Here is a 24,007-nt window from a genome sequence, read left to right on the forward strand (position 1 = left end):
AAGTATGCCACTTGGGCAAATTTTTGAACTTTCTGATCTTCAGTGTCTGCATTTGGGTAAATGAGTCTAACCGCACTTTCTCTCCAAGGTTGTTGTAAAGGATAAATAAAGTAGTGTGGGTACGCATGATGTACCAATAAGTGGAAGGAAATAACCACGTTGCTGATGAGTGTGCATATTTTTCCATTTTGTTTTAAGGGGGGTAGCATGTGGATATAAGGAGACAAAGACAGAAATTAACAGGGTTTGCTCTACTTGAAAGGCAATAGAAAAAGTCTGAAAGAATCTAGACCAACAGGAACCATAGGCAGGGATATTTACTTCACACATTATAAGTATTTTGAATAGTGTTATGATTGGGAATGGGTTTTTACTCTTTGTATGTGCATGTTTTTCAAATAGGGAAAAGCAAGAGACCCTACATGGATAGCATATGCAGAGATCCTGGGTCATACTACATATTTTCTATGAGTAAATGTCTATTTTCTTTTGCTTTAGGTCACTTAAAATGCTGAAATTGCCAGCTTTTGGCTATTAAGGAGTGCTGAGATAACAGGGTTGAAAGTCAAGGGAGGTCAAATCTGCCTTAAAACACTATATAATGAGTCATAGTATGCAAGGGACACACAGAGAGATGACAAACTGCCAGGAGGAGCTGCCTTTACTTCGAGAACTGTAAGGCATTTTACAAAATCCAGAGGTTTTTATTCTTTGTAATTGAGCAGAACTTGGCTGGTAGATAGAAAGTTTTACCTAAGAATTACCAAACTACTACATCTTCTGTTCAGCTAATAAAAAAAGATAGTTTTTTTATTCTCATTCTATACTTCTTCCACTGCTCTCTATATTTGTTGTAGATAAAACTGTTTCCCCCACTGTCATTCCACAAACTTGCTTCTATATCCCTTCCAGTCTTTTTCCCTTTCTCTGAAATGTCCCTGTTACTTCTAATTTGACCTACAATCATCTTCCAAATACCCACATGAGCTGATATTTTTTAAACAATAACTCACTGTAAATCAGATGTCCTTCAACCTTCCCACCTCCAGATAATTGGGATGATTGCTTAACTGTCAGGGTTTTGCTACCAATTAGGATGGTTTTACTGTACTAGGCAAAGGATAGGGGTTTCTCTGTCAACTAGTTTCTTTCTGTTAGGCAAGATCTGACACCAAATTACCACAGCCATCACTGTTAGCAGTCTTTCTATCTAACCCTAGATCAGATTCAAAGATTCCTAGTAATGTTCAAGAATATTTCCCATTTCAAGCAGCATCTTCAAACAGAGCTTCTAGAGGCAGAGTTAGTTAATACTCCTTTAATGCACCTTGGGGAGGTAACCCAGGGCTCCTGATCTTAGAAGGTACAAACACTCTGTCTTCTAATTGCCTGGATATATTATAGCATTCCCTTGTAATTAAACAGTTTTTGAATTGGGGGAGAAGTTTCCCTCTCATTAATCACATTTGGCAGAGCAAACAGGGAGCCAAACTTTCTCACAACATAGGCGATCAAAATCTATACATGGCTGTTTGCATTTATGTGCAAACAATTTTTTCTCCCTTTAATTCTGTGAACTGTACAGCTCAAAATGAATGGTGAGCTGGAACTCACCTGACATTTCTATATGATTTTCCAGCAGCTTCTGCTGTTATATTTTTTTCTTTGAGTTTGTGACTAAATTATCATCTTTCATATTGCATGTGGAATTTGGAGAGAATTTGAGAAACTCAACTTGCAATTCATTTCGTAGGTACTGGCATCATTATTTATAAAGTGTCCCATTGTTTGATGCTCTAACTTTAGCATTTATTATAAGTGATAAAAAAGTAAGTTTTTACCATTTGGTAATTCCCATCTATGTCCTGTGCTAGATGTGAATTGAGGAAGAAACTAACGTAATCCTGATCCTGCTCTACTGCACTCTCTTTCTTTTCTTAGCAAATGGCACCGCCATCTACAAAATGGTGAATTCTAGATACTTTCATCACTGTTTTCTTATTTACCCTCCTTCCTCCTTCCACATTCAATCACCAGCAACATATGTCAACTTTATGTACATAATATATTCTGATGGCAACTATTTTCTCCATTTCTACTATGACCAAAATGGTCCAGAACACCATTATTGCTCCCCAGAAATGCCTCAAGAACCTCTGCACTGGTCTCCCTGCTTGCTCTCTTGTCTCCCTGAAATTCATTCTCCAATGACATTCCATGATATTCTAGAACCTTGCTATTCTAAATGTTGACTGTGAGCCAGAATCACCTGGGAGCTTATTAGAAATTGAAAATTCTGGGCCTCATCCCAGATCTGAATCTGAATTTGCATTTGAACAAGATCCCAGGGAATTGTGTACACAGTAAGCTTGAGCGGCACTGATCTAGACCATAAGTCAGTTTGACTACCCATCTGATTGTCTCCCTGTTTCACCTAGAATAAAGCTAATAAAGTCTAACTGTTTACTAGGTTTCCTGAATCCCATACATCCTGACCTTTGCCTTGCCCTCTGTGCTCCTTGTGCTCCATTCTCCTCTAAATCCAGTAACTTCAGCCACAGGAATGATCGTTTTGCCTCTGGAACCTGTCTTGGGGTCCTTGCACTGACTGTCCCCTCTGCCCAAAATGCTCTTCGCCCATCATCTCATGGCTGGCTCCTTCCTGTCATTTGAAACTCAGCTTGTATATCACCTAGTCAGAGAGGATTCACCTTACTAGCCATAGTACCATTCTCTGTCTCTGGGCTTCATTTTAATTCCTTGCTTAGCACTTTACTACCATTAATAACTTTCTTATTTATTTATTATCCCTTTCTTCCCTTGCCAAGTGAAAGTCCCACTTTAAGGTGAGTCTCTCGCAGACAACATATAGGTGGATCTTGCTTTTTTTATCCATTCTGCCACTCTCCGCCTTTTGACTAAGCAGCTTATTCAATTTCCATTTAAAGACACTATTGATAATACATCTTCTACCTTTTTGCTATTTAGCTTTTAAGTCTTACACCTTTTTTGTCCCTCACTTCCGCTGAAGCCTACTTGTATAATTATTTTCTTCCTTGTATTGTATCATATTGAGTGCCTTCTCATTTCTATCTGGATATATTTTTCATCTATTTTCCTTGTGGTTACTATAGGGTTAAAATTTAACCTCCTAAATATACAATAATCATGTTTGGTTTGATATAAAGTTAACTTCAATAGCATGCATGTATACTTTCCTTATAAATCTCTGTCTCCCCACCATTTTTTTGTTACCACTTATATCTTTGTACATTGTATGTCCAAAAACATAGATTTGTTATTAATTTATATGCGTTTGCATTTTAGCATCTGTGGCAAGTAAGTAGAATTACATACCAAACACGATAATGCAATAATACTGGCATTTATAATTACACAAGTGGTTAGCTTTACCACAGTTCTTTATTTTTTATGCTGCTTTGAAACACTGCCTAGTGTCCTTTTGTTTCAGTCTGAAGAATTCCTTTTAGGGTTGCTTATAGGGCACTTTTAGTGGTGATTACACCCTCAGCTTTTGTTTATTCGAGAATGTCTTCATCTCTCCCTCATTTTTGAAAGAAAGTCTTGCCGGGTACAAAATTCTTAACTGGTGATTGTTTTATTTCAGCATTTTAAGTATTTCAACCCACTGCCATCTTACCACCATGGTTTCTGATGAGAAATTGGCACTCAATCTTGTTGGGATTCCCTTGTATGTTACACATGGCTTTTATCTTGCAGCATTCAGAACTCTTTCTTGTCTTCATTTGATAGTGTATTTGATATGTGATGGGGTATATTTTTCTTCATGTTTTTCCTGTTTGGTGTTCTCTAAGCCTCCTGGATGTGCATGTTTATATCGTTTGCTAAGTTTGGGAAGTTTTCTGACATTATTTATTTGAATATTCCTTCTGCCCCTTTCTTTCTTCTCCTCTGGGACTCCCATAATTATTATATTGGTGTGCTTGATGGTATCTCAGAGATCTCTCAGGCTATTTTTGCTTTAAATATTTCTTTTTTCTTTCTGCTCCTCAGCCTGTCTCATTTCAAGTGTCTTGTTTTCAAGTTCACTAATTCTTTCTCCTGGCAGTTACGTTCTACTCCTGAAACCCTCCTGGGCATTTTTCATTTCAGGTATTATGGTCTTGAACTCCAGTAGTTTTCTTTGGTTCCTTTATAACATTTCTTATCTCTTTTCTTAGACTCTCATATTGCTCATTCATTATTTTCCTGATATATCCTATAGTTTTTCTGTACTTTCCTTCATCTCCTTAAGCATTTTTAAGATAATTTTTTAAAAGGCCTTGTTCAATATATCCACATTCTCATCTGCTTTGTTGGTGTTCTCTGTATTTTTATCCTCTACCTTTGGATAGGCCGTCATTTCCTATTTCTTTGTTTGTCTTGTACTCTTTCATTACGCACTATATTTCTGAATATTTTAAAATGTTAACTCTGCAATTTATTCCCTGGGATGTCTGTTTCCTGGTTTTGTAACCACCTGGTGATAAGGCAGAGATTTTCTTGAGTTTCAGCTGTCCCGTCAGGAAAGACTCCCATGGGCAAGGGGACTGTGCAGGTTTACTCTGTCTTACCGGGCCTATGTCTTGTCCTGGACTTTTGCTTGTTAGTTGTTTTGGAGTTCACCTGTATACAGGAGTTTAGTTGTGCCTTCTGCTTCCCAGGAGACAGACATCCCTCTCCTGTATAGCTGAAGTTAGCAGGCCTTTGTCCCAGACTGTTGGCCTCTGTAGTTTTTTACACTCCTTTCCTTGTCTCATGCTGCTTTTGCTTAGAGAGCAAATTCTGGGAGGAGGGTCACCTTAGGGAGGACTTTCCAAATTTGGTCTTTTCCAGTCAAAATGGGGAAAGGGACCCATGAAGGGGGCACAGACTGGCTCCTTAGTGCCCTGTGGAGGGGGTGAGGAAGGGCACCAAAATCTTCCCAACAGCTCCCCACAGCTGAGATTTCCTGACCTGCCCAGCAAACACAGCCCTTCAGCTAATGTTCTCCTGCACCCCTGAGGAAGTGCCAAGCCTATAAATCTCTACCACCTCTACCTATTTGGGGAGTGTTGAGGCAATGGCTGCTGCCATCTTTATCCAGGGTGGCTTGAAACAATAGCTTCCCCCAGAGCTGGGACCCAGCAATCCAAATTTGCTAATCAAAAGCCATGATCAGTGGTTGGCCATGCACACCCCTGTTCTGGGGGAAAATGATTTTTAGGACCCTTGCTGTCACCAACAGCTAGCCAGGTACTGGACCTCAGGGCGGTCTGCTGCAAGAGTGGGGGATGGGTGCCATAAGCTGCTGTGTGAAGACAGCAATTTACAGTTCTTTACCAGAATTTATCAGTCTCTTACTCCTGCTCTTTCCTGGATGCTGTACAGGTTCTTCTGAACTCTGGAATTTCAAAATAGTTGTTTCAGACAGTTCCTGCCTGTTTAATAGTTGTTTTGGTGAAAGGACTGGGTCGTGGAGCTCCCTACTCCACCACCTTCCCCAGCAGTCTCCATTCCTATATTTTTGGCAGAAAAGAAAGTCAGCTGGGTACAATTCACATTTCATTTAAACATACCTTGTTTGACTGTGGCAGAAATATAGTATGTGGATTAAGCCTCTGATTCTCTTACTCTTCAGCCTGTTGACATTCCTGCCTTTTACTGCAATAGCATTTACAGGCAAAAGGGAAATAGATCTTGGTTTCCTGCTGGCAAGAGTTTACTGGAATCTTCATAGAGGAACTAATGAGGGGGGCAGAGCTTGCTTATAGAAGCCTTCCCTTAAGTATGCTAGTTGCTTGGAAGGGGAAGAGAAGACATCAATGATTTATGTAAGTTGCTGGTTACTAGCAGAGATGGGTTCCAGCAGCCCAGATCCTTACCACTGGTGAAGAAATATTGTGATAATGCCATGGAAGTCACCGAGGATAATGGTACTTGATCACTTGAGATGCTGTCGCTAGCCACTTCCAAAGCAAATGGGTAATCAATTAAACAATCCCTTAACTTGTGAGTGACAGTGTCTGGTCAAAGCCGAGAGATTAAACCATTTACTAATAATTAGTTTCATGGGAAAGTACTAGAAGTTTCTTAGACTTGAGGCTTAGAATGGAAAGTAAATATTTACATCCCCATTCTAATGTTGATTACAAAAAAAAAAAAAAGTAGATCATTAGGCTCTTCTTTTCTACCAGCTTTCAGCAAAACCTAGTGTAAAGGCAATGGGGTTTGGAATAGGATGGACAGATAACTCCTATCTGAGCACTAATTCAGGGAAATATGAAAAGTGTGGATTTAGACCAAATATTAAAGTTCTCTGAGGCTTTATTTCCTTGTTTGTATATAATATGGATAAAGGTGTCAACTACCTTCTGTATGCCTTGTGTACCATGTGTTCATGTTGGCATGGGGTGGGGGGGTGGTGGTGGCTGTATGCTAGTGAGAGAGAGTACAGAGTAGGTATCAAATAAGTCATAAATGTTTTTGTCATTATTAAGGAAAAGAAATTCAAGAAATTCATTATTAAGGAAAATAATTTAATATTATGGCAAATAAAATAATGGATACAAAACTAACAAATAAGATATAAAAATAGCCCAATTATTAGTAATGTTATTAAAAAAATGATTGCACAAAATTTTTCTCATGGTTACTACTTTCCTAATAAAGGAGCAAGTGTCTGCTTAATCTAAGTAGGGCAAGTCTCTTAGCTCCTCCCAGACTGTACATAAATTAAATGAGATAAAGTATATAAAGCACAGAGCTAGCACTTGGCACAGTCGGGGTTTAACAAATATTAGCTATAGCTATTACTACTTGACGTGTTTCTCAATATTTTGTTTCACTGCATGAGAGACTATCTCATGTGGATCTGCTTAATTCTAACTTAGCCAAATTCTGTGAATGCATTGCTCATTATCATTTTAAACAACACAACAAAGTTTCTTCTTTTTCTCCTTCAATTAAGTGAAGCTTCAATAATCAGCAATCCACATTTCTTAAAGCTTATGAAAATTATCTGGGGATGGCTAGTTACAATGTTTTTCTTATTTTTTTCTCAAAATGTTTTTTATTTTTAATTACAAAGTAGTGATAGGAAAGTAAAGAGGAAATTAAACCAACCTTTACTGAGCCATCACAAATGCCAAATACTAAGACTCTGTATTCCAATCTCAAAATTCCTCATGGAGAGTGTTATGACATCCATTTTAAAAAAAGAAGAAAAAGTTAGTGAGGCTTATAAAAAAAAATAATGTATCTAAACCAATAGAATCAGTAAGTTGTTTGGATTTGGTTTCAAAATTAAGTCAGTGTGATTCCAATGTTCACGGAATCCACACCCCTTCCCCATTTTATAGGTATTCCCACAACCAACCAGGACGTGAGGGATACAGGAGCACCACTCATTCCAGCCCAAGCCCATTTGTATGTCTAGAACTAAGGCCAAGAATTAAATTACAAAGGAGTGTTATACCCACATTCACCTCTAGGCTATGCTGTCAACTACAGTTGCCACTGTGTCTTCTATTCCCGGCTCTTTTGCTTTTTCCATGTGCCACTTCTGATTTCTCTGCAACCAACACCTGCCCATGTACTTTTCTCTGTTCACTGGTGGTTCTTACAAGCATCTGTATTATGGCTCCCTGTGAACTACAATTCAAGAAGAACTATAAAGGGAATGTGTGTATCCTCATTCAGAGTAGAAGTGTCGATAGCATCATTACAGAATAGGGAAGATAATGTGCAATTAAGAGCAATTTGTATATAAATAAAAGACTGTTCAATAAGAGGCAAGGACATGAGTTGTGGATCAAAAATGCTACCGCAATCTGGGTCCAATAACACTAGAGTGCTGAGAATGATATTGCTCCTGTACTCCGCATAGCTCAAAACCCACTCAGTTCTCAGTATCCCATTTGAAGGTGGAAATAGAAAAAAATGGCATTTGTTCAGAGGACAGAGCCTTTGGTGATGAATAATTCTGAGTCATGTCAGAAAAGAAATGGGCTCTGGAGCTTGAAGGGAAGGTGACACCCCTGCAATATTGAATCCTGGCTCCACCATTTCCTGTGTGCTTCCTGCCTGCGATGCTGTCCTACCCTCATTCTGCAGCACACATGTATGGTTCATTTCTTCACCTGATTATTGCCTTTTTGACTTACCTGACTCACAGACAGACATCGCCTTCTCCCTGAAGCCTTCCTTAGCTCCCCCAGAGATATAACACATAATCAATGATTGTGAAATGTTTGATTGGATGAATGGACAGATTAATGAGTGGATGGAGGTAACATTCATTCAAAAACTGCAAATTAAATGCACGTCCTCTGGAGTTAACACGTCTGGATTGAAACCCTGGCTCCTCCATATGTAAGCTCCAAGATTGTAATACTTCTTTCTTCATCTGCAAAATTGGGATAATAATATTCTCTAACTCACAGGATTATTATGAGAATCACGTGAAATGTTGTATTTATAGTGTTTAGCACAGTGTCTGGCACACAGTTAATATGCAAGAAATTGTAGTAAGTGCTATTAATATTTAATTAATTAAATTAGGATCCAAAAAATTCTTGAGGAAGACCAGATACAAAACAATAAGCAAATGTTCTTATATTGCTCATTTTTCTTATAGCTTTAAGTACTTTCATTTAAAAGCTGACTTCTGAGTAAGCTAAGATGTTCAAATGTTAGACGAGCTATAAAGCAAACTATTAAGGATCTGTAATGCAGTGCTTTGTCAAAATGTTTAATGTTGGTGATATTTATTTTAAGTGCCATTATCAGATTCCCCCATGGAAGACTGTTACCACTGATTTAGCAATGTTTGGTGTTACTCATTACATTAAAGGGAATATATTTAAACATGAGAAATTTATTATACAACATGATGGGAAGAACTTTAAAATGTAGAATTTAACATGGCATCCCCAAGCCTTTTTCCCCCCAACTTTCAGAATGTGTGGAACTTTTCTGACATGTGGCCTAGAAAGAGATCAGAAATTTTAAGGGAGTGCTGTGAGAAAGGAGGAAGTTCTGACTTACTACTTTTTATAACTGATAATCAATCCAGCATTATGCTTCCAATTCTCCTGTCACTAACTAAAATGTCTGAATTGTCAGCCTCCTGAGAAACCCTTTATAATTTAGGGCATCTATTGTAATGGTTCTACTGGTAGCTATTGAAGGCACTAAAAGACTTTCAACATCAGCACCGCAAATAAAATTTGTGTTTAAATTGGTGTTATAAAGAATGATATGATGTATAGGTTAGTAGGGGCAGTTAGGGGTTAATGTAGAATATGGCACTAATGTCTTAAGTGACTACTGAGCTCCTTTGCAAAATTTTGCCATCTTTCATCCAGGTACATTAACTTAGTAGCCTGTGTGCTCATGTCAAAGCTGGCATTTACTCAACCCTCACTTATAAGAAAGTTGAAACTAAGCGAAATGCAGCTTTTAGCTAAACTGGCTATCTGAGGAACCATGAAAATTCTTTGATATTAACTAAGAGGAAAGTCAGACAGACCTAGGTTTGAATCCTGGCCCTTCCATTGCCTGGATGTACAACCTGGGGCACATGACTTGGCCACTCATTACCTCAGTTTCCACACTGGTCATGAGAGGCTTTATTGTAAAGAGACTGCAGGTATGAGCTTTGTTGCAAAGCTTTTAAGGTTGGAATCACAGCTGCACTGCATATTAATTTCCAAAAAGTGCTTAACACATGTTTATTTTGTTAATGAGTATATGAACCATGATTGAAACCATGCATAGGCATGAAGACTTTTTCATCATTCTTTTGGATTTGAGAGTCTCTATACGTCGGGTGATTAAAAGTTGTATAGTGCCCCCACCCCTGATCAATATTTTTAATGATCCTAATTCAAACTATGGTTGGAATAGGGGTTTTGGTGGAGGAAGGAAGAACCTTAGAAGTTTTGCCATATTCAATAATTCTTCATCATGAACCTGCCTAAATTATTGCACATCAGATATATCTTTATTTCTTTTTAGATTGATTTTAGCTTACTGCCTAGCACCTCTGGCCAGAAAGGTAAATCTCTAACAGATTTTTTTCTTGTTTTTTCCTCTGTCTCTACTTCACAACAGTCACTGAGAGACAGAGAATTGATATAATTTTCATGTATTACGGGAAAAACAATATTTCCCTGAGTTTCCCATAAAAAATAATCCCATTCAAAATAAATTCTTAAAGTAGGTGCATTTTCAAAAAGGGGTCCATTTTCATTGAGGGGATTCCAGTGATGAGTCATGGCAAGTACAGAGGTAACGAGAAAATTCATTCTATGTAGATAAATAATCTTGACAGTTTGGGGCGAATAAAACATCAGTCATTCAACCACAAAGATTTGGTGTCTGAAGTATTGGAAAATTTGTAAAGTTTTGATAAAACCTAGCTAGCGGTGTGCAGGCTGCTTTATAAGTAATGAGTGAGTTGGTGTATAGTGCACTGGTGAATGGTGTCAGGAGGAATGATGGCTTTGGTGAATCTGAATCACTCATTCAAACAACAGATTCTGAACTATACAGATGATAAATTGGTCCTTATAGTGGTTTCAACAAAAGCATGTCTTTAAGAAGATTTAAGTGACTTGCTAAGAGGACATCATTAACTCAAAACCCTCAACTTTTCACATAATGAGTATTGAGTTATCAGAGTGGCTGCTTCTCTACATATTTGGTTTGGCCAAATTCCATAAACAGTGATAGGGACTTCCCATTCCAAAGCAGTTCCAAAAAAACGAGAGAACTAACAGCTCTCCATGGACTTTTATAAGACTGTTCTCTCCCTTGATCAAGACTAGAGTGATCTTAACAGGCCATAAAGGAATGTGAAAAAATGCTGTTCTTTATGATTTAATACCTAAAGTATCACTCCAAACTAGTTTCATAGCCATCTTTTGGTTTGTGTTTGGTAAGGAAAAAGTTACTTCATTTGTTCACTTTTGGCAGATACGGCTTTAGAGCTTGTAAGGGTCACATCATACCTAGCTATGGATTTTTCTTTGTATGAACAAAACTCATAACTGTACTTTAATCAATATCTCTGCTATAACATTTGCAATAATATCTCATTTTTACAGCCTCTTTAAAAAGATCAAAACATCTGATTCTGTCTCTTTTATCATCAAGACTAATATTTTTCATGTAGAGAGGAGATATAACTATCAGTACTATGACTGTGAAGAAAAATTTGATTTGAGGAGAAATTATTTCTGATCCCAAAATATTTAAATATCAGATCACTAAATATCAGGTCATATAAGTAATCCCTATACATAAGCTGTGTGTGATCAAGGGAAAGCTAGAAGCCTCCTTGCTATTCTTCTCCCTAAACCCCTTCTCTCTCATCTTCTAGCCATCATACCTTACGTGGATAGCATTCAGCGTGTTCCTTTGAGGTTGAAATATCACCTCCAGAAATCTCTGCTAAAATGTATACACTTTACCTATTAAGGTAAGGGCAAAGGTGATCTTTACCTCATTTAATACCATAAATAAGAATTATTTTGTTTTATTACTATTAGCTTTATAACTGAATGTAATGTTACATAAGGGAAGGGACACAGGAGAACTAATTTTCTTAGAGGTAAAATAATAAGCAAAAACAATAAAAGCTGGAGCATGATGTATATATATGGCAGGTTGCTGGTGACCCTCTTTCCCTCTGTTGGGAAAAGAAGGTCACTGCCTTTAGGATTCATGTACGTAAGTGACGGCTCAAGGTAGATGGTGGATTCAAAATTGTGCTTTTCAGATGTGTCTGGGCTTGTTTTGAGATCTCATAATACAGCACATTAGGTATTTTCATAGCACAGAAGTTAAGAATAGTACTATAATGGGCTCACAGCTTAATAAGATTCTAATGTTGTTGTTTGAATATATGATATTATCTTGTTTAAAATGTAATATTCAGTCCCTTCATGCAATTTCTTTTCCTTTGGATGTTTCTTATTTCCAAGATGAAATAATAAGAAACTAAACAGCTTAAATGACTTTTATTCTACACTTTTATCAGTTTAGAGGAATAGGAGGACAACAAATGAAGAAATATAAGATTTATATAGGGCTAAATAGGCTAGACATTATGCTAAATATTTTACACACACACAAATCATCTTGTTGCATGTCACATCTCTTCTTCAATGTAAGCACAATTATCTCCATCATATAGATGAGAAAACTGAAACTTGGAGATGTTAAATAACTTGCCTAAAACCATATAGCTCCTAAGGGGAAAGATACAGAGTCAAATCCCAGAGTGTCTAATTTCAAAATCTTGCCCTTTTCACTATGCTGCCAGAATCATACAATTTTAGAGTCCTCAGAAGTTATTGACCTTAAAAAAACCCCTACCAGGGAGCAATTTTCTTAAGTACTAGTACCTGTCAAGTTTCCGAAAGAATGATCTTTTCACTCAAGCAAACAACAAAATGAAACAAAGTGGTTTCCTTTGCCCTCACACTTTCCATGGAAAGTTTCAGGCTATGGCGTTGTCAAAGCATAGCTTGGCTAATATGTTGTACATAGCGAATCCACAGACCACGAGGAAAATATACGGAGTCTCAGACTAGCACAGCAAATCAGTGTATTAGCTGCCCGCACCAGGCGTTAGCATTTGGGAGGGGAATTGGAGTCCATATGAGGTAGAACACAGGTAAGGTCTTCTTGGAACTCACCCAAACAGAATACTAGCAATTACCCATTGTTCCCAGAGACAGAATAGGCCTCGGAAGAGTTTTATTTGGTTTGTCTGGGAACCCAAGCAACTTTCTATTCAGACAACTGTGTTGGGTATATCTGGAGTGTATCTACTGCAAGGCTACTGTGAAAATCTTCAAATCTTGAACTAGAATCTGAGGATGCGTTGTATACATGTTCCTATCACAGCAGTGCTTCTCAAGAGAGTTATACGTGCATACGAACTTCCTGGGGAATCTTGTTCAATTGCACATTCTGATTCAGGAGATCTGGGTGGGGAGGCTGGGATTTGGCAGTTCTAAGAAACTCCCAGGTGATGCCGATGGTGCTGGCCCATGGACCCCACTTTGAATATGCAATACCAAGATTATTCTGAAAATATTCCTGCTGTTTGTGGTTGTGAAGGAGTTGTGGAAATTATTAACCAAACTAACCCATTTAGCATCAATTAAAAGCATTAGCTTTTTCTATAATATCTTGAGGACTCTTGCCCACTCCTGAGCCACTTGGATTTTGTTCCTTATGACCTAATTCAGCTCATTTTGTGCTGACCCTCAGCACTTCTAAGGTTGCAGCTTGTACTTGTCTTGTAACTTTATTCTTTTCCCCTGAGTCATACTCCTGATATGTCATATCGATATCTAGTTCAGCTGGCCACCAGTCTCTAATCACTGCCGTCATACTTGCTCTAGAGAGGAGCCCATTCATAAACTCACCTCCTTTTTGTCTCTGGCCCCAGAGACAATTTCTCAGAAAACAACAGAAGAGTTAACAACAACAAAGAATAACTGTATTAAAAGTTCCAAATATTTTATATGAAGCCATTGAAAAATATAATCAGCTGTTATAAGCAGCATAGCTGGCTATGCTTTGGTAACAGAATGTACTAGATACAAAAAGCAAGTTTGTCTATAGTACCTCTCTGTCTCCTCCTGTTATACAGTAAGCAGCCTGAAAGAAGGGACTGGGTGGTCTTCATCTTAAATTAGTGCAAGGCCCTACAGAAGAATGGGGATGGGAGTTCCCAGCATACTTTTTATTTTCTCATTTTTTAAGATTTTTAAGCAATTTTATCAAGATATATTCACATTTCATATAATCCACCCAAAGTGTACAATCAATAGTTCACAGTATCATCACTCAGCATGATTTTTTGAATGACTAAAAGGAAAAATAAATGGCAACTCAGATTTGAGTTTTGACTCAATGTCCTTATCCACTGAAGGAGCAATGTTTGTCTTCGCAATAGAGTTCTTATACATGTTCAGTGAGATAGTAGCTATTATACATATTTAAAACCTTAAAGCACCCTGAATATGCAAGCACATTTTTATTGTAGCTATTACTAACTATATTACTAGTGTTTCTCAAGAGGTAGAAGACTAGAAATGGAAAATAAACATTGTTTTCAAAGCTCAGGAAAGAACTCCCTTAGCTGTCAAAATCCCACTCATACTGTTGGCTCTTTGAAATTCAACAATTAGAACTTACTATTCTTTCTTTAAGGCTTTGTCCTTTTAAACCTTACTTTGCCTTAGTGGAAAGCATCTCATTAAGTGTGATAGGTAGGCTGACATATGTCTGATTCTGGACAGTCTCACTTTATGCCTCTTGTCTTAGCATCCCATTTGGTTAATGTCCATATTCAATCTCAGAAGGACTCTAATTTAGATGATAAATTATATAGTCACCCTGCTTATTAGATATATTTACCACTTGCTGTGGGAAAAAAAAAAAGAATTTGGTTTCATCTTTTGCCTGAGTAAGAAAACCTTGAGTGGAGAAGAGGTGCAACCAGGTTAAAAAAAGAATCCTGATGGGCCTAATGCGATGGGTAGAGAGTATGAGGATTATGTAATCTGGAAAAAAAAAAAAAAAAAGGAGTGAATATAGGAATACCAAAGGAAAAATTGTTTAAACAGTAGGTTCTGGGAGCCGTAAATACCCACTTGGACGAGACCATATTGTTGCTAAGTATGTAGGGCAAAAGGTAGCTATTTACTTGAGATTGGTGAGGGGATATTTATTTAGAAAGGTTGGGAAATCAATATGTCTCTAGGGTTTGCTGTCGGAGTCATTCAATTACTAATACAGATAATTGCAGTATTAACCTCCTTGTGCAACTTGGAGAAGAGACCAAACATAGAATGACTGATTTTAAAGGAAAATAAAGTCAAAGGCATATGACATTATTTTTCAGGAAATAGACCTCTACAGCTAAGAAACAGAGCTCATTTATTCTGAGGAAGTGTAATGAAATACCTAAATACATGCACACCTATCTCTTTGAAGATGCTCCTACTCTTGGAAGGAACAGATGGCAGAAAAGGCTACAGCATCATCATTCTTCCAGTTTAACAGCTAGGCCAGGATAGGTGAAATCCACAGTTTTGTTAGTATTGGCAGGTAGTATCTTTTTTTGTTGTTGTTTAAATGCAAGCTAGACAGTCTGCCCTGTTTGTATTGCAGTGGACTGCAGAATAGACAAGGATTTATCAGTGTTTTCTGCCCTTTGAGAGAGATTCTTCTCATATTTTCAATTTAATATTCACCATTGAACTATGCTGTTTTATAAAAGGACTGACAGTTTCAAATCTAGAATTAGATAATTCCAGATAACCAGCCTCTGGCAAATATCTGATTTAGAATTTAAAGGCTTAAAAAGTTATATATTGGGGAAAACCTAAGATGGTGGCTAGGTGAGATAGGGCAAAAAAACACCTCTGTGAAAAATACTAGATAAAAACCAGAAGGTGACCCAGAATACCGGTTTCAGACATGCACCAGCTGGACAAGGTCTGCTAGAACCTCAAGGGCTGTACACTTGGTGAAATTGGGAGTCTGCATTCTGAAATGAGTGAGTAAGCTGGCTGAAAGACCTGTGGCCACGCTGTGGTGTGGGGAAGCCAGGGGTTGGTGTTTCGAGAAGGACTGGTTCTTTTAGAAAAAAAAGAAAAAGGGAAAAAGCCAGGAGCGGCTGCAGTTGCGATGGTGGGAACCATGCAGTGAAGCACAGCAGGAGTGGGCTGAGCTGGCCTCTCGATGTCTGGAGTGGAGGATAGCCTGCTGCAGATTCCCTCAGGGCCAGGGGAGTGGAGGGGAGAGCCAGAAGGAGAAAGAAACCCTGCGGCTTGCAGCTGGTTCCCTGGTGGGCTGGAGACACCCCTGCCTGGGGCCGTGCCCACAGCCCAGAGCTGCACCAATTGTCCCGGAGCTGGGAAGGAGGAACTGTGCGGCGGGGAGGGGTTGAGATACCCCATTCATCCATCTTTGCATCAGGCTAAGAGTGCCCCTGCACAGCCCGGTGGCCCAGGGATTCCCTTGGCACAGCCTTCCCTCAGCATAGGTCCTGGAAGATCACAGCTGAGAAGGGGGGCCCACTCGGAAAACCCAGGGATGCCACATCAATGCCAGTGGTTTGTGGGTCAGCGACAGAGAAAATCTGGGGCAAAACTGAAATGAAGGCTTAGACTCTTGCAGTGGCCTTGAATCTCTGGGAACACCTGGGGGGTTTGAATATTAAAGCTGCCCTGCCTCCCTAGCCACCTGGACACACACTCCACATTCAGGGTGGATGGCTCCAGCAACACACCCAAACTGAGTTCACCAACTGAACCCCACAAGAATCATTTCCCCACACACCATAAGGACAAAGTTGAGGAGAACTGAGTTGAGGGGTATAGGTGACTCGCACACACCATCTGCTGGTTAGTTAAAGAAAGCATATGCCACCAACTTGTATTTCTGAAAAATTAGATTGGTATTTTTTTTACAACTTGAAAGAACCCTATCAAGCAAAGCAAATGCCAAGAGGCCAAAAAAAAAAAAAACAAAAAACAAAAAACAAACAAACAAACAGAAAATCTTAATGCATATGATAAAACCAGATGATATGGAGAACTCAATCCCAAACACCCAAATCAAAATATCAGAAGAGACACAGTACTTGGCACAATTAATCAAACAATCACAATTGAGGAACGAAAGCATGGCACAGGATATAAAGGACATGAAGAAGACCATGGCACAGGATATAAGGGACATAAAGAAGACCCTAGAAGAGCATGAAGAAGACATTGCAAAAGTAAATAAAAAAATAGAAGATCTTATGGAAATAAAAGAAACTGTTGGCCAAATTAAAAAGACTCTGGATACTCATAATACAAGATTAGAGGAAGATGAACAACGACTCCTAGAGAACCACAGAACAGAAAATGAAAGAACAAAAGAAAGAATGGGGAAAAAATTGGAAAAAATCGAAATGGATCTCAGGGATATGATAGATAAAATAAAACTTCCAAATTTAAGACTCATTGGTGTCCCAGAAGGGGAAGAGAAGGGTAAAGGTCTAGAAAGAGTATTCAAAGAAATTGGTGGGGAAAACTTCCCAAACCTTCTACACAATATAAATACACAAAGCATAAATGCCCAGTGAACTCCAAATAGAATAAATCCAAATAAACCCACTCCTAGACATATTCTCATCAGACTGTCAAATACTGAAGAGAAGGAGCAAGTTCTGAAAGCAGCAAGAGAAAAGCAATTCACCACATGCAAAGGAAACAACATAAGACTAAGTTGTGACTACTCAGCGGCCACCATGGAGGCGAGAAGGCAGTGGCATGACATATTTAAAATTCTGAGAGAGAAAAATTTCCAACCAAGAATACTTTATCCAGCAAAACTCTCCTTCAAATTTAAGGGAGAGCTTAAATTTTTCACAGACAAACAAATGCTGAGAGAGTTTGCCAATAAAAGACCTGCCCCAGAGGGTGAGCAAGCAGAGCCGTGCGGCGGCCGCAGGCGGGGCGGGGGCCGGGGGCGCTGGGCGCATGGCACACGGCGGGCGGTGCGGGCGGGGAGGCGCCTCGGCCCGCCTTCCTCCGGGGCCGAGCCGGGAGGGGGCCGGGGCCGGACTCAGGGCGGGGAGAACTGCCTGGCCCCTCCCCTCCACTGCCCTCCCCAAAGTTGCCATCTCCCTGGGGGCCGGACGGTCTTATGATCCAGCAGATCCTCCTGGGGAGGCCGGGTGGGGGAGAGGGTGCGGGCACCGAGCGGCCGGGGCAGCGGGCCGGCGCGGCGACCGAGGCCGGGGTGGGGACCCAGGCAGCTACCGAGGCAGCGGCAGCGCCCCGGCCCGCCGCCCCCTCCCCTCCAGCGGGGGAAGCCACTGCATGGGGCCGGGGAGGTGGCCCTGCTGCGCGGAGCGGCGGCAGCGGCGGACCCCCCAAGCGGGCTGGGGCTGAGCCTGGGGCCGGGGCGGGTGCTCCGGGAGGACCATGCCCGGAGGCCGGCTGGCCTCAGCATGGCTCACGGGCTCGGTGCGCTGATGCTCAAGTGCGTGGTGGTCGGCGACGGGGCATTGGGCAAGACGTGCCTACTCATGAGCTATGCCAACGACGCCTTCCCGGAGGAGTACGTGCCCACCATCTTCGACCACTATGCAGTTAGCGTCACTGTGGGGTGCAAGCAGTACCTCCTGGGACTTTATGACACGGCCGGACAGGAAGACTATGACCGCCTGAGGCCTTTATCCTATCCCATGACTGATGTCTTTCTTATATGCTTCTCTGTGGTAAATCCAGCCTCATTTCAAAATGTGAAAGAGGAGTGGGTACCGGAACTTAAGGAATATGCACCAAATGTACCCTTTTTATTAATAGGAACTCAGATTGATCTCCGAGATGACCCCAGAATTTTAGCAAGACTGAATGACATGAAAGAAAAACCTATATGTGTGGAACAAGGACAGAAACTAGCAAAAGAGGAGCATGCTGCTATGTGGAATGTTCAGCTTTAACCCAGAAGGGATTGAAGACTGTTTTTGATGAGGCTATCATAGCCATTTTAACTCCAAAGAAACACACAGTAAAAAAAAGAATAGGATCAAGATGTATAAATTGTTGTTTGATTACGTGAGAAACATCTTTAGTGGCCAAGGGAACTGTCTTATTTCTCTCAGAAAGCATACGAATGCTACAATTATTCTCAGACCTCTTCTAGATACTGAAGCAGTTTAAAACTTCAGGGGAAGAAACTCAAAAAACTGCCCTCAGAATTCTATACAGTTAAGAATGTTTCTTAAAGGTCTAAGAAGCAGCAAACAGCATCTGAAGCCACAATCTATTATAAATACTTTATTTCAACTAGAAGGTACAATCTCTCAGGGATTTCATAGTTTAAAAAGCTACAATCACATCATGTAACTCATTTGAAAAAAAAAAGTGCTGTAAATGGAACTGCTTGGCTTTGACCATAAATATTTCTGCACAGTCTTTATGGAATCTGCACAAAGAAGTATCTTCTCCCTTTGCTCCAACTAATTGTTCTTATATGTAAGTCACTTTCTATTCCAGTATATCCAGAGTGGTGAAGTAACAAGGCCAGCCACATAGCCAAAGGTTGCTCCAAGCGTACAGGAGATGGGCCATACCTGAGGACGGAATGTATGAGATCAAAAAAGAGTAAATGTTTTATTACTTGAGCACAAGTTAAGTGTAACCTAAATATTTCTTTATTAAAGCTTAATGTGCTTTCTTAAAGAATGCCAAAAGTGTAACAAGGTCATAACTGCATTTACCATGAACACTAAAAATGTACACATTTTAGTTAATGTGCATTAAACTGTAACAATGCTTCTGGCAAAAAAAAAAAAAAAGACCTGCCCCACTTCAGATACTAAAGAGAGCCCTACCAACAGAGAAACAAAGAAAGAAGAAAGACATATAGAGAATTTTAACAGACATGTATAGAACCTTACATCCCAAATCACCAGGACACTCATTTTTCTCTATTGATAATGGATCTTTCTCCATAATGGACCATAAGCTGGGACATAAAACAAGTCTCAATAAATTTAAAAAAAAATTGAATATATTCAAAGCACATTCTCTGACCACAATGGAATACAAATAGAAATCAATAATTTTTGAATTGTAACTCCACTGTTTACTTCCTACATGATATAAAATACACAAACTCTAATGAAAAATCAGTGGTTTTGAACTCAATGTAAAATATGTAATTTTTGACAAGAACTACATAAAGGTGGGGGAATGAAGGAGTATAGGAACATAGTTTATGTGTCCTATTGAAGTTAAGTTGGTATCAAAGGAAAACAAGATTGTTATGGATTTAAGAGGTTACTTTTAAGCCCCACAGTAAACACAAAGAAATTATCAGAGAATATGACCATAGAGATGAAAAGTAGAGTATGGGTTAAGAGAAATGGGGGAAGGAGCAATGGGGAGTTAAGAAATGCATGTAGGGTTGCTGTTTGAGGTGAAGGGAAATTTCTAGTAACGGATGGTGGGAAAGAGATAGCATTACAACATTCTGAATGTGATTAATCCCATAATGGAATGCTAGGGAGGGGGTGGAATGGGAAGATTTAAGCTGTATATTTTTCCACAATTGAGAAAAAAAAAAAAATACAGTCTAAATAGATGACAATTGAATGCCAAGGATGACCCTGGATGGGATCCGAGGATGGAGGACAGGAAGCTCAAAGGGACACAGTTGAGACATAAGGGGAAAAAAAAAAAGGAAATATAGAATGTAAGCTTTCCATCAATGTTGAATCTCTTGTACTTCTTAGCTGCCTTTAATGGGATTGCATAAAAGAATGTTCTTGTTCATGGGAATTGTATATGTGAATTATAGTGTTTGTTAAGGATGTGTGCAGCCAGCTCTCATATATTCAGAAGACAGAGCAATAGATGATGGATGATAGAGACGGAGGGAGGGAAAGAAATAGTGGTGTGACAGCATGTTAAGGTTGGTGGATTGGGCTATCAGGAGAGGGGGGTCAGGGTATGCTGGAGTTCTGTTTATGGGGTTTGTATTGTTTTTGCAACTGTTCCTATAACTTTGAATTTATTTCAAAATAAAATAAAAAATGAAATAAAATAAACCAAAGGGCAAAACGGCTGACATAAAAAAAAAAGTTATATATCATATTATCTATGCTTGTCTCCTCAGAAAGTTGCCCCCCCAGATATGTCACTAGTTCCCTAATTTCAAGTTCTGATTGATACACTAGGCCTATGATAAGGTACTTCCTGCAAATGATGACTCTTGATGGTTAACTTAAACAATGGTCATTCCCTTCAGGAGAAATCATCCAAACAGAAGAGTTTCTCATTGGGGTCAGAATGGATCATCCCTTCTCTAAAGATATGGTGTCTAGTTTCTAAAAGTAGGTCTAGGGTAGTGTCATAAGTGTGCATTCACATAAGATTTTTGAATTGTAGAAGGTGTTTAATGAGTTTTTCAAAGAAAATTTATTTTGAAATAATTTTAGATTTACGGAAGAGTTCTAAAGATAATACAGAGAGTTCTGAGTACCCTTCCTCCACCTTAGTACCCAAAAGTGGGACAATCCTAATAACTAAAGTCGAGACTTTGTTCAGATTTCATCAAGTTTTCCATGAATGCCCTCTATCTGTTCCAAAATTCCATCCAGGATACCATGTTGTATTTAGTGACCATGTCTCCTCACTTTCCTCCAGTCTGGAAGAGTTTCTCAGTCTTTCCTTGTCTTCCTGAACTTGACTCTTTAAAGAGTACTGGTCAGGAATTTCATGGACTGACCCTCAGTTTGAGTCTGTCTGAAATTTCTCATGATTTTACTGGGCTTATGATTTGGGGGGAATAATACCACAGGAGTGCAATGCCCTTCTCATCACACCATATCAAGGAATCGGATACCAACAGGACATTACTGGTGATGTTAACCTTGATCACGTAACTAAGGTGATATCTGCCAGTTTTCTCCTGTAGGGTTACTGTTTTTTTTGTTTTTTTTTTTTTTCTTTTCTTACTCTGTTCATTGGAAGTGAGTCATTAAGTTCAGCCCACAGCTTAATGAACACTTTTTGAATCAAAAACAGAGTTCCTAGCTTGGGTCTTTGTTGTGGTCACTGCCATGGATGTCAAATCTGTAGGGAAAATCTGACAGGAGTCTCTTTGAAAGAGTGATTGAGGGAATTTGATTTCTTTTGACGCAATCCCCAACTGACAAGTTTCAAGCCCTATAAAGGTAGGGAGAACTCTAAGCAAAAATTGGAAAATGTTGGTTTACTAAAATTGCTGTAAGACATTGGAAAACAAGAAGCTCTGCCTTGCCATTATAGTTTTTACTGTAATACAAAAAAGCAAAGGAAAAGCATTCCCCATTCTATAACAAATCTGTGGGCAGCTCAGGGAATCCAGTGCATCAGTGGCAGCGAGACCTGCAGGACGGCACAGATGCTGTGGCCAGTGAAAATGGCGACAGTGCAGAATGGGAGCGCAGCAGTGAAAGGCCATCTGTTTGGTTGGGATGATGATGGGAGAAGGGTTAATGGAAAGACAGAGAATGAACTTGTAGCTTTCATTATTTGGGGGGCCAAGGAATGAATGAAAGAAGGGAAGTTACTTACTTGGTCTGTGGACAAGTTATCAAAAGAGAATGAAACTGTGGGCCCTTTATGGTAATAGTTTGAAACATTCTAGATGCTTCCAACAATAATGAGAAGAAAGGGGCAAGAGACAGTGGGATGGATATGGAAGTAATTGAAATTGTACATTAGTAGGTATGGGCAAGAAACTCTAATTAAATAAACTATCCAATGAATATGAGACAACTTCATTTGGACTTTTATATGTGTGTGTGTTCTTGTTAAAAACCAAGCTTATCACTTTATTGTCACAACTCATATACTTTTTCATTAGAAAATAGTGACCTTCAAACTAAGCATGTATTCATGGGCTGAAGAAGTTCGACTTTTTTCCCTGCAGCAAGCCTTTTTTCTTTTTTCTTTTTTTTAATTAAATTTAGTTTTATTGAAATATATTCACATACCATACAGTCATCCATGGTGTACAATCAACTGTTCACAGTACCACCATATAGTTATGCATTCATCACCCCAATCTATTTTTGAACATTTTCCTTACATCAGAAAGAATTAGAATTAGAATAAAAAATAAAAGTAAAAAAAAACACCCAAATCATCCACCCCATCCCACCCTATTTTTCGTTTAGTTTTTGTCCCCATTTTTCTGTTCATCCATCCATACACTGGATAAAGGGAGTGCGATCCACAGGGTTTTCACAATCACACTGTCACCCTTTGTAAGCTACATTGTTATACAATCATCTTCAAGAGTCCAGACTACTGGTTGGAGTTTGATAGTTTCAGGTATTTACTTCTAGCCATTCCAATACATTAAAATCTAAAAGGTGTTATCTATACAGTGCATAAGAATGTCCACCAGAGTGACCTCTTGACTCCATTTGAAATCTCTCAGTTACTGAAGCTTTATTTCGTTTCATTTCACATCCCCCTTTTGGTCAAGAAGATATTCTCAATCCCATGATGCCAGGTCCAGATTCATCCCCAGGAGTCATATCCTGCCTTGCCAAGGAGATTTCCACCCCTGGGAGTCAGCTCCCACATGGTGGGGAGGGCAGTGAGTTCACCTGCTGAGGTGGCTTAGTTAGAGAGAGAGAGAGAGGGCCACATCTGAGCAACAAAGAGGTACCCAGGGAAAGACTCTTAGAAACAATTATATGCAAGTTTAGCCTCTCCTTTGCAGTAACGAGCTTCATAAGGGCAAGTCCCATGATAGAGGGCTTGGCACATCAGATCACCAGTCCTCAATGTTTGTGAGAACATCAGCAACAATCCAGGTGAGGAAGTCCAACACTTCCGCATCTTCCCCCAGCTCCTCAGGGGGGCCCGTGCAGCAAGCCTTTTACTGAGGGTCTTCTAAAGCTCACAAACTATTTTACAGTAACAATCTATCAGGATGAGAATGGGAAATAATTAAATTAGAGACATATTTGGATGGATTTACTTTTTATCTGATAAGCAAACATTATGAATAGATTTAGAAAAAATAAAGAAAATAAAGTTGTTTAACTAGATCCAAATATATCAGCCAGGTTGAGATTATGAATGTCGGCTTTTAATGTCTGAACAAAATGAAATTAAGGATTCCAGTGACTCCTACCTGATTAAAAGGATATCCAACTCAGCTAACAAATGACAGCCTTTGACCAAGCTCTTTTCAAAATGGGGACATTCTAACTTTCACAGTGTTGCCTCCAATGCAACATGTCCTCAGGCAGGACTCCAACCCTCCCATACCCACTTCAGTTTAAGTAGCTATGGAGTTACTAGGTTTATTTATTTATTTATTTGCAGATCTAGATTTTTGTTTTTAATAGTTGCATACTTTATATGATGATACTAGTTAGCATTTATTGGGTACTGTTAAACACTCTTCATGT

The 24,007-nt window shown here is 39.3% G+C and overlaps 1 protein-coding gene across 1 annotated transcript; it reads left to right on the forward strand.

The window, feature by feature from the left end:
- Positions 1-18,034: 18,034 nt before the first annotated feature.
- LOC119513993 (rho-related GTP-binding protein RhoQ-like) lies at positions 18,035-19,188 on the forward strand. The gene is given in 2 exon segments (XM_037809490.1): positions 18,035-18,491; positions 18,494-19,188. Coding segments are annotated over 2 exon segments (612 nt in total). The 3' UTR covers positions 18,649-19,188.
- Positions 19,189-24,007: the final 4,819 nt, after the last annotated feature.

Source organism: Choloepus didactylus, chromosome 18 (assembly GCF_015220235.1).
Source record: "Choloepus didactylus isolate mChoDid1 chromosome 18, mChoDid1.pri, whole genome shotgun sequence".
Taxonomy (NCBI): Eukaryota; Metazoa; Chordata; class Mammalia; order Pilosa; family Megalonychidae; genus Choloepus; species Choloepus didactylus.